The 10969-nt window shown below is 41.7% G+C and overlaps 2 protein-coding genes across 2 annotated transcripts; one reads left to right on the top strand and one right to left on the bottom strand.

Annotated features, from left to right (window-relative positions):
- Positions 1-752: 752 nt before the first annotated feature.
- On the bottom strand, positions 753-4527 carry LOC104505311 (olfactory receptor 10C1-like; the record flags this gene model as incomplete). Its single annotated transcript, XM_010156519.1, has 2 exons — positions 4396-4527; positions 753-1711 (listed from the first exon to the last, which is right to left on the bottom strand). Coding segments are annotated over exons 1-2 (1091 nt in total), but the record flags the coding sequence as incomplete, so codon positions are not given.
- Positions 4528-8299: 3772 nt separating this feature from the next.
- LOC104503937 (olfactory receptor 11L1) lies at positions 8300-9238 on the top strand. Its single transcript, XM_010156520.1, has one exon. It carries the CDS (start codon positions 8300-8302, stop codon positions 9236-9238), a length of 939 nt encoding a protein of 312 aa, XP_010154822.1.
- The last annotated feature ends 1731 nt before the right edge of the window (positions 9239-10969 follow it).

Here is a 10969-nt window from a genome sequence, read left to right on the forward strand (position 1 = left end):
CCATGTCTTTCTTAAACTGAGGAACCCAGAACTGGATGACACACTAAAACAGTTCCATGTCTTTCTTAAACTGGGGAACCCAGAACTGGATGACACACTACAGGTGAGGTCTCACAAGAGTGGAGTAGAGGGGCAGAATCACCTCCCTGAACCTGCTGGCCACCCTTCTTCTGATGCAGCCCAACCTACATTTGGCTTTCTGGACAGCAAGTGTGCATCGCTGGCTCATATCCAAGTTTTTATCTACCAGTATCCCCAAGTCCTGTTCTGCAGGACTGCTCTAAATCAATTTATCCCCTAATGTGTATTGATACTGGGTGTTGCTCTGATCCACGTGCAGGACCTTGCAGTTGGCCTTGTTGAACTTCACAAGGTTCACACAACCACTTCTCAAGCCAGTCCCTGTCCCCCTGCATAGCATCCCTTCCCTCTAGCGTGTCACAGACATCTGGGAAGTAAGTCTTATGCCTGAAAGTATGTGCCTGGGATCATGAGATCTTCATGTGATACTTGGAACTGTAACTTAATGGAGATGCACATGTTCTATAATGGCAGCTAGAGGCCATGCGCTTCAAATGCCACCAGATACTCCTGTTTAGACATGTAATTACTTTTTTTGAACTCAGGTGAGCTGAATGCCTTCCTATCCTAAAGTCCCATTACTGATCTTTCCTATATCCCTCTGGCAATGTGCATTTGCTTCTTCTGAGGTGAGATATTCGTGGATGGTTGTTCAGCTGAGGGGAACTGACCTAGGTGTTCTGTTAAATAGCTTCATTCTCATTTTAAAGAGGGCGCCTTTCACTTCCCTATTCCTTAGGCTGTAGATAACAGGGTTCAATATAGGAGTCACTACAGAATAGAACAGGGAGAGCACCTTGTCCACATCCAGAGAATAGCTGGATTTGGGACGTATATAGATGAATACAGCTGTCCCGTAGAATAATGTCACCACAATGAGATGGGAGAAGCAAGTGGAGAATGCTTTATACCTTCCTTTAGCAGACCTGATTTTGAGGATGGAGGAAATGATGAGGCTGTAGGACACCAAAATGAGCAGAAAAGGCATCAGGATGACAAAGGCAGCAGCCAGAATGATCTGTAGTTCATTCCAGTAAGTGTTCCCACAAACCAGCATCAGCACTGGCTGTATCTCACAGAAGAAATGATTGATCACATTGGAGCCACAGAAGGGCAAAGAGAAGATAAATGTAGTGTGCCCAAGGGCCACAAGGTTGCCACATATCCATGAAGAAGCGGCCAGCTGCATGCATAACTTCTTATTCATGATATCCATGTAATGCAGAGGATTGCATATGGCTCGGTAGCGGTCATATGCCATAACAGCTAAGAGGCAGCACTCTGTTGCCCCAAAGAACAGAAAGAAATACATCTGTGCAGCACAACCTGCAAAAGAGATGGATGTATCACTTGAGAGAAGATTGACCAGCGCTCTGGGCAGTGTGACAGACGTGTAGCAGATCTCCAGAAATGACAAGTTCCTGAGGAAGAAGTACATGGGGGTGTGGAGGACAGGGTCCATGTTAATTACAAGAAGAATAATTAGGTTTCCCAGCACCGTGATGATGTAAATACATAGAAATAGGATGAAGATGATGACTTTCATATCTGGACGATGAGAAAAACCCAGGATAACAAACACGATTGCAGAAGTTTTATTTCCAGTAGTACCTTCTTCAGCGGATTTCATCTTGAAACAATGAAGACAAAGTGACAACAGTAAAGCAGCATGGTACATTTCTTAAGCCAAGCTGAATAACTCTCTGTTGCTAGAAGTAGCTTACATGAAATTCAGATTCAACTCCAATCCTAAAGCAAGGCAGCTACTGCTCTTTGAGAATAGTGATGTACACCCTGGGTACCATCTGCCATACAGGAAAGACAGTTGTGGATCTTGTGTCGCGTTTGTGAGCCTTGTGTGGATGCGCTGGATAGCCCATGGGATCTAGAACTATAGAGCTGTGCTTGGGCCTCTCGATAACTCATGAGCAGATGTTGAATTCTTAGATGTCTTGATAAACAATGAAGACAAATCCTACCCGACCTGTCCAGCAGGCTGTAAGCCTGTTTTTCCATCCTCCCACCTATTTGATATTAACCTGGCATATTAAAAAGAAAGCACAAATCCAGTGGTTGTTTGATTCTGTGTATGTGCATTATCAGAAGTAGAATTATTACAGACAGTTATCAATAGCACTGGTTCATATACTTTGGACTACAGCACAGTATGGTACAACCTGTACATTAAGGTGGGACTCAAGGAAGCAAGACGTCTAGAAGTGAATAAAGTCTTTGGGAAGACAGATAAGGCCTTTAGAAAGGAAAAGATAACCCTTTATCTTTGGTATGCAAACTTAGGTAGGGAAGGTCTCCTTCAGGAGGCTTTCAAAAGCATCTTCCTCTTTCCACGGACTTTAAAGGAAATCCCAATGATTTCTGAGACACAATGCTTAGCTTTCGCATGATCTCATTCAGTAAGATGGATCCCACTCTTAGGTGAGCCTCTAGAGGTAAGGTACATCCAAAGCATGGTTCAGACTACTGTGCAGGTAGACTTCTGGTCTAGCACTTCTCAACTGGCCTTTCTGGTAACGGTCTACTCCATTTTCTTCACTGTTTATAGGGGTAGACCACAGACCTCAGGATCCCAGTATAAGTCCTCAGGTTGGGTGTTGTGGGAATCATCCCTTCCCCATTTTCATCACCTCTGTTTGACCCCTCTACCTTCACTTTTCCAAACTTTTTTTCCAGATCTTCTGTTCTACCCTTTATCACACCTCTGTCTGCCTCTGCTCCTGCTGATAATTTCTTTCAAAGTGAGCATTCCCACACTTGTAGGTTATATTTCTAATAAATCAAGTGAGCACTCTTTCACTTGTAGGTTATATTTCTAATAAAGGTATGAGTTGCTGTTACTACGCACTTTCAAAACAATCTGCATCATGCATGCATGCGTTTCATGTTTTTACCACTGACATGCATTAGAAACAGGTAAGCAGTCTAACTCATGTTCGTTGTAAATTTTCTTTTTAACTTCCCTCAAAATTCTGCCTTGAGAATGCTGATGGCCAGCTCTAAAACATCCTATTATATTTTGACATGCAGGGTGTTTTCTTTTTCTCTTAAGCTGAAGTAAATATTAAAACATTTTCCCTGCGTAAAAATATCAGCACAACTGATGACAATGCACACACATACCCCATCAGAAAAAGCATTTTAACATAACATAGCATAGCACAAGTTCTCAGGCATGGCTGTAATTTCTTATAATGAATTAGATTAAACTGAACTTAATAATAATTTCTGAAGGGAACATGTGATATCTGAGAAAAATAGAAACAATTTTGACATTAGCTTTAGCTCATAGTCACTGATACTGAATTGTAAACTAGTGTAGTAAGCCCTTAATAGAAATTTGGTGATATTTGAGTTCAAGAAACAACAGAAACTGTTCAGAGTCTGTTAAACTCACCCTGTTTGGGATAAGCAATGACTATGGGAGACATTCCAGTCAAGCCTACCTCTGCAGTCCTTCCCTTGCTTCTGTCTTCCATCTACTAAATTGGGGTGGGGAGGGACTGAAGTATTTGATATTTCTTCAGCAGCCCTAGAGACATGGTCCCTGTTGCATTGCAGATGCTCTCTAAGATGAAATAGTAAAAAAGGCACATGGTCAACACCTGAGCTCTGAAGTAATCTCTCCTGAGACCGGTGTGATCAAGGTGAAATGGGAGATAAACTGAGATTTACAGCCAACCGCAAAACACATCTTGTCTCTCCATTCTTTGGCTGTTGAAAGCAGGGATCTGCAGGTATTCTAAAGCTCTGAACTCCAGAACACTGGGGCAACGAAGTCCACTAATGAGAAGCATTTCTGTGTCAAACTACCAAATCACACAAACGTTTTAGGTTAAAAGGCGTTGTGGAAGATAAGAGGAAAGAAGGACATTTAAGGAGCAAAGGCCCCAGTGTGCCCTTTTGATTTATAGCCTGCCAAGGAAGTGAAAATCTTTCAATATGGCCTGGAACAGTCCACATGTCCATCCTCTGAATAAGGAAAAAGCAGCTTAGAAATTGTGATTAGTTCCTTTGTAGCCAGAGAAATAATAGTTTTACTTTTTTTCAATCCAAGTGTGTAGACTCAAGGCCCTCTGCTCATTCTGAGACATCAGAATTGTGAAAAAAGGTACTCCTGCCATGCAGGTAGCAGTCCCAGCTGCGTGTAGGAGAGGGCTTCTTGAGAGGCTGTGGTGAAAAGACCCCTTCTGGTCACTCCATCCTCATTTATACCTCTTCATTCTCCCGTCAGCATGGGGAAATGGGTCCTTCTGAGTTCCCTCTTCCCATTGCCCTCCTCTGCTCTATGCCACTTACCCTCCTGGACACAGGACAGACATAAGGGATCCTGATTCCTAGCTCCCCATTATCACCACCTGAGGCTGAGAAGATGACAGCTTTGGGATGAGAAAAGCACTGAAGACCCAACACCAGCATGTCCTTCTGCATCCTACCCATCCCTGGATAGGAATCTGTCCATCAGCAGGCCACTGGAAGACAGGGAGACCCCTGGACTCCAAGCTGGGACATCTGAATGCAAGTGTCAACAGTCTTTCAGACATAGAAGCCATTTCAAGCTTCTTTGTTTGGTTTGTTAGTTTGGTTTTGGGGTGTTTTGTTTGTTGTTGGTTTGGTTTGTTTTGTCTTAGGCACATTTCCTCACCTACAAACCATTAACTTGTCTTTATACAAACACACTTGTGTTCCCTGATCTTAGCTCTTCTGTCCCAGCTTCTTTTCTCTTCACTATCAGAGGAGAAAGTACAACTGATGCATGCCGGCACATCTCTTTCTCCCATCACAGTAGTGCATATGAAAAGCTCTTCTTGAACAATAACACAAACAAGCAAGACACTGGGAAGGGGCTACAATGAGGACAGAGTCAGGCAGCACAGTATTTCCTCTTTCCCACTATTTCCTGATGAGCTGGTACTTTCCTGATCATCTTTGTTCAGTGTTAGCACCCGAGTTATTTGCCTCTGTCCCCAAACTCTCAGTCATCAGTGCAATTTCCACAGAGTCTTCTATAAAGGAGACTGACTTCCCTTGTGTTTTTGTTTGACTCCTGGAAGAAGCCAGCTGTACCAGGGTCTGTTCCTGGCCTAAGATTGTTCATGTAGAAATGAGCTGAGCCTGGATTCAAGGGTGAGTTTACATGGCTAGTGTTATGAGAAATGCTTATTTCCTGTTCCTGTTGCCTCATTTCCTGATGAAGCATTTAGTTACAACAGCACCTTGGTCACCCATGCTATGCTCTTCACACAGTCACCAAGGGAGGTGGTGACTTCCCACCAACAGAGGGAAGAATGACTTTTTTTTTTTTTTTTAATCCGGTCACCTTGAAACTGAACACAGAATCCTTGTTCCAGATTAGCAAGACAAGTAGGGACCTTGCTCTTGGGGGAATTCTTGACAAGGCTGAAGGGCAAACGCTGCAATTTCTGCCCTGAAAATGGGAGCCCTAGAGGGAAGGTCAAGGCAAGGAGCTCTTCATTGACTGACTTAACAGGGGAGCCCCAAAATGATGGATAGAAATCTCCTTCTTTGGTGCACTGGAGTGGGGATTAGACACTCTCTTTTAGGACACAAGAAAGGCAAGGCTTGAGACTTGACTGGGCTCCAAGGGGCCAGGGGCACCTGGGAGTGTGGGGTGACCTTGGGATGAGCAGGAGTGCTGTGTGCTTGCAGTGCTCAAGGTCCCAGAGTTTGCTGGTGTTGGCAGCCTTATAACAACCCTTAACTCTGTGACCACATTTCCAGAACTGAATTGTGGACACGTTGGTGGTCAGTAGGGTCACATCCAATTCACTTACAGTTACATTCTGCTGCTTACCGAGGGTATTTACCTTGTGGCTAAGCTTGTCTCCATGATATCAACTGCAAACTGGGTAGATTCCCTCCACTGCTCTCAAGAATAATGCGTGAAACAGGGAGAGTGTACACTGAAGTTACAGTGAACAGGAACAAAACCTGTGTTGGCTTATATCAGTTGAGAATAATTTCTCCTGGGCAACATTTCTAGTGTTTTTGCTCTAGTGACAAAAGTGTGGGTAGGTTGGGGATATTATTAAGGCTGAAATAAAGAGTGTTGCATGCAAAGGGACAGCAGAGGTTCAGTTTCATCGTGGCTTCACTGAACTTTCTGGGGGCTAAGAAAGGTGCATTGGTAAGACACAGGCCATAATAGATTGCTCGTCATGTTTGTCTGATCCCTTAAAGTCTTATTTCAATGTGAGATTTTTAATACCGATTTAGTTTATAGCATGTATGACAAAGCCATACATGTCCTGTCCCCTTGCACAGTTAATATCAGGATCCATCTTCATCCTCAGGGATACCTCATTACTTTTGTTACACCAGAGGGGGCTATTGACTTTGTCTAAGTAAACTCTTTGAATTTAAAAATTTGCTTGATGGTGATTTCTGAAGTGTGTTAATAACATCAAGGGGGAGATCACTAAAATTAGTGTTACTATTGAGTAACAACGCTTATTCTCAAGGCATGAAGCAAAATAAAAAGAAGAACTATTGATATGTTGTTAACATTAATGGCAACAAGACTTCCTTCCACTAAATCAAAGCCTATCATATGAGTAGCTACTACTGCCATAGTCTGCTTAGCCATTTCAGAAAGGAACAGAATCAGTTCTGAGTCTTGAGAGAGTGATTCAGCAACTTGCTTTGCCTAGACAACTTTCCAAAAGTGTCACTCAGATGATGTAGTGGAAAGATATAGTCTGAGTTAAATATACTGCGAAAATGTCCCAGATTTCAATACTTAATGTATTTATGTACTTTTAAAAACTTCTATTTTTCAAAATAGGATTTGACTGTACAATTATTTGAGCTGCTACATATGAACTTTTTCCATAACGCAGTTTGGTGAGCTGAAAGATCCATAACGTTTCTGGTGAATTTTGGATTAATTTTCCAGAGGGTTTCTTACTAACAAGATCTTCTTTGCAGCTGTGTCATCAGCCCATTGCTCCTAGGATGTCCCATGGAGTGTGTCTACCCATGGGATTACTCCCCAGAGAGCCTCAACAACAATTGAAATCAATGCTTGGTACAGTTTAGCCTTTATCTGTGTCTGCCTATCTTCATGAAAGTCAAGGCTGACGAGGAGGCAGTTCAGTCTAAAAGGGTTTCCATCCAATATGATGTTATAAACAATGTGAAAGTTTAGTAATAAGACTCAAACTACACAGTAAAGGATGATTAAATACACCAGGTAACTATTTTTCTCATACTATCACGTGCCTCCATCTGAAAAACATGTTGCTGATGTATCCAGTCTGAGACAGGACCTGAATGTGAATGGAAATCTAGAACTACCTAATATGTTCAAAGCTTGGAAAACGGCTTTGTGAAAATTGAACACATACTCAATATTATGCGTATTGGTTCATATGTAAGTAACTAGATATTACTGCCATGTGCATCAACCTTCTTATGGAAATGGGATTTATTCTTATGAACTACATTGTTCTTAATCAATTTCTGGTATGAGATTATTCTCTATTGTTTCCATTATTGGGGTAGAAATTATATCTTTATTCAGAGTATATATCTTTATTCAGAGTATTTGACAAGAAATTATAAGATTGATGGTGAATCTATGTGCAAGTTTATACTTCTCCATAACAGAGCATTTTGAGAGAGTTCTGACGTGTCCCCTTGTACATGTGTGTTCAGGACCATGCAAATGAGTATCTACATTTTTATAAAAAAATTAGGTGTGCATTAATGAGTGGAATTTTCAGTGCAATGATCACTGTTGATTATGTACCTGAGTTTTTATATTTCTTTCAATGAAAAGCAGATCTTTGTGTGCGTGTCTGAGTTCACGTGCTATGTGTAAGTTTATGTCTACCTTTTTACTATGGATTAGTGTGATATCTTTATGTATTTATGCACTCTTATACATATCTTTTTGTGCAAGAGTAGAGAGTGGCTGTCTACTGGACTATTTGCAATTCATTCTACAATTGGCCATGGGCAGCTCATGAAATACATGTTAGAACTTACATTTCAGAAGGGAGAGAGAGCGGGATAGAAGGAAGGGAGGGAGGGAGAAAAGGACAGACTGGTAGCGACTTTGGTGCTGTTCCTAACAGTTTATTTGAGAATCATAACCTTTATAGAGTGTGCTTTCACCACTGAAAGTTAACATATTCTGATATTATTTCTTTAGCAGACAAATCCTAGCTCTTTCCAAGAAATGACAAATACTACAGCAGTACTGGAATTCAGGCTACTGGGCTTCAGAAGCAACCCACAATGCCAGATCCTGCTATTCATAGCGTTTTTGGTTATTTATATTCTCACCATCCTAGGAAACATCATCATTATTTCAGTGGTGACACTGGAGCCACGACTTCATTCACCCATGTACAAATTTCTCAAGAACCTCTCTTTCCTAGAAGTCTGTTACACCACCACAATTGTACCCAAGATGCTGGCCAACCTACTGGCAAAGAGGAAGAGCATCTCTTTCTCAGGATGCATGGCACAGCTTTACTACTTCATTTCCCTGGGAGCCACTGAGTGCTACCTCTTGGCAGTGATGGCATATGACCGATACCTTGCAGTCTGTGACCCCCTGCACTACAGTGTGGCCATGACTGCTGAGTCTTATACCCGTCTGGCCGTGGGCTCCTGGGTCACTGGTGTTTTCACTGGTTTTCTGCCTTGTCTGATGGTATCCAGATTGCATTTCTGCAGTTACAACCTCATTGATCACTTTTTCTGTGACATCTCTCCACTGTTGAAGCTTTCCTGCTCAGACACCACTTTCACAGAAACTGTCATCTTCATCCTCTCTCTCCTGGTCCTTTCCAGCTGCTTTCTGTTGACTCTTGTCTCATACCTACTTATAATTCTCAGTATCCTGAAGATACCTTCTGCTTCTGGAAAAAGAATTACCTTCTCCACCTGCAGCTCACACCTCATGGTAGTGACTATATACTACGGTACAATGATTTCCATGTACGTCCGTCCCACCTACAACCTGCCCTCAGAGCTCAATAAAGCTGTGTCTGTGCTCTACACAGTGATCACCCCCCTTCTGAATCCCGTCATCTACAGTTTGAGAAACACAGCATTCAAGAAGGCCTGGGAAAAAATAGTCATCAGACGGCATTGTCTTCGTTCTTTGTGAGCTGGGAACACTTCAGACTGACTCTTGTTGATATTCAGACTCTTTGTTGTCTTCTGATTATGCAGCAGGTTATTATCACGAGCATGAGTAACAGCAACAGTCGTTGCTGATTTTTATAAATAATAATTCAAAGCAATTATTAATAAACCAAAATGACCCGTGGACTATACAGTATTTTCTCTTTTTCTTCTTTTCCCTCTTCCCCTCTCTCTTTGCCCACTATTTAATTTACTTTTTATTACTATTATAATTACTACATGAATTGCACTTTCTTTCTTACTAGTGCACAGACACAAATACCCAAGAACATTCAAAGGTTAATATATGATTTTAAATATTCAAATGTGGATGTTTCACCGCTTGTAGATTTTTCTCTTGGTTTGCCTGGTCAGTTTTTTTGAATCCACAGACTTAGAGTAAGTGTCATTCTGGTTTTCTTATACTTCATTTGGGGCACGTAAAACCAATCTCTTGCCATAAAGTAGAAAAAATGTATTTGCTTTTTATGCAGAAAACGTATCTCAAACACAATTTTATTGTTACTTAATAATTTAATGCTCTGAGAAATTAACTTGATATAGCTGAATTTATTGTGTATTGTTCATTTCACTTTTAGGCAACATTTCAGGTGCTGAGACATCTGTGCATATGCTTACATTACTAGATGTAGAATATTTAGAACAGCTGCTGGAGATGGTGAGATGTGACAGAGCAGTCTTAGAGGAATTGCATCCTTCTCCAACAGCTGTTTTATTCCACTGAATGACCCATAGACCCCAAAATTACATTGGTGACAGGGACTGTAAAGAGCTGGAGAACAGAACTTCAGGGTCTGAAGTCAAAAATTACATTGGTGATAGGGACTGTAAAGAGCCGGAGCAGTCTGAAAGACACACAACTACCATGGTGCTGCTAAAGACAGTCACCAGAGCAAGCACTCCACGGCGTTCTTACTGTTGTCTGCATCTGGTGCAATTAAATTGTCTGTACCCATGTCTTCTCACTGTCTCTGGCCAGAGCCCAAGGTACTTGTGAGCCAAGAACAGAACTTCAGGGTCTGAAGTCTACTCTGATGACTGGCATCATAAATTATTCCATGCAAAAGCAGTGAGAGTAGCATTGCCTGACTTCAGCCACCCACAATTACAAGCCTTACTCTAATTGAGTCATCTAAATCAGGACTCATGACACCTAGTTGAGGAGACCAACTCAGGTGAGTAAAGAGAAAATATTAGCAATATCCTTGTGACAGATGCTCCAGACTAAAGCTCTGGGTTGACAGAATTGGCACTGGATCTGCCAGAAACCAGCCCCTCCTTTTGGAGCAATACTTGAAGTCCACTGAGGACACTGTAGGGCATTTACAATGACAATAAATGCAGCTGATTTTCTTCCCAGGTATAAACTCTGGGTGACATGAATGGCTTTCTCTACAGCACTGATGATGATACTGGCTAGCATTTCAGTTTAATTCCTGTGTAAGGTGCCTTAAGGTAACAAGACACCCACTGGGGCTGGCAGACACAGGAAGACTAAATGGGCAACCTGCACTTGTCTGTAGGTGGCCATAAGAGAGTCTTTGACAAAGGTTCATAAAGATACGCATACATGCAGAATATCTTGATTCTCTAATTAAAACAATGGAGGGGAGGGGTTTGGTATTTCTTTTTGATGCTCAATCAACAATCTGCAGACTCTACTCCTAGTATTTTAGCTGGCTAAAAAAAAAAA

The sequence above is a fragment of the Eurypyga helias genome, unplaced genomic scaffold, assembly GCF_000690775.1.
Source record: "Eurypyga helias isolate BGI_N326 unplaced genomic scaffold, ASM69077v1 scaffold7718, whole genome shotgun sequence".
NCBI classification, from domain to species: Eukaryota; Metazoa; Chordata; class Aves; order Eurypygiformes; family Eurypygidae; genus Eurypyga; species Eurypyga helias.

Coding starts and splice junctions, on each gene's coding strand:
- LOC104503937 (XM_010156520.1), top strand. CDS start 8,300: ATGACAAATACTACAGCAGTACTGGAATTCAGGCTACTGGGCTTCAGA.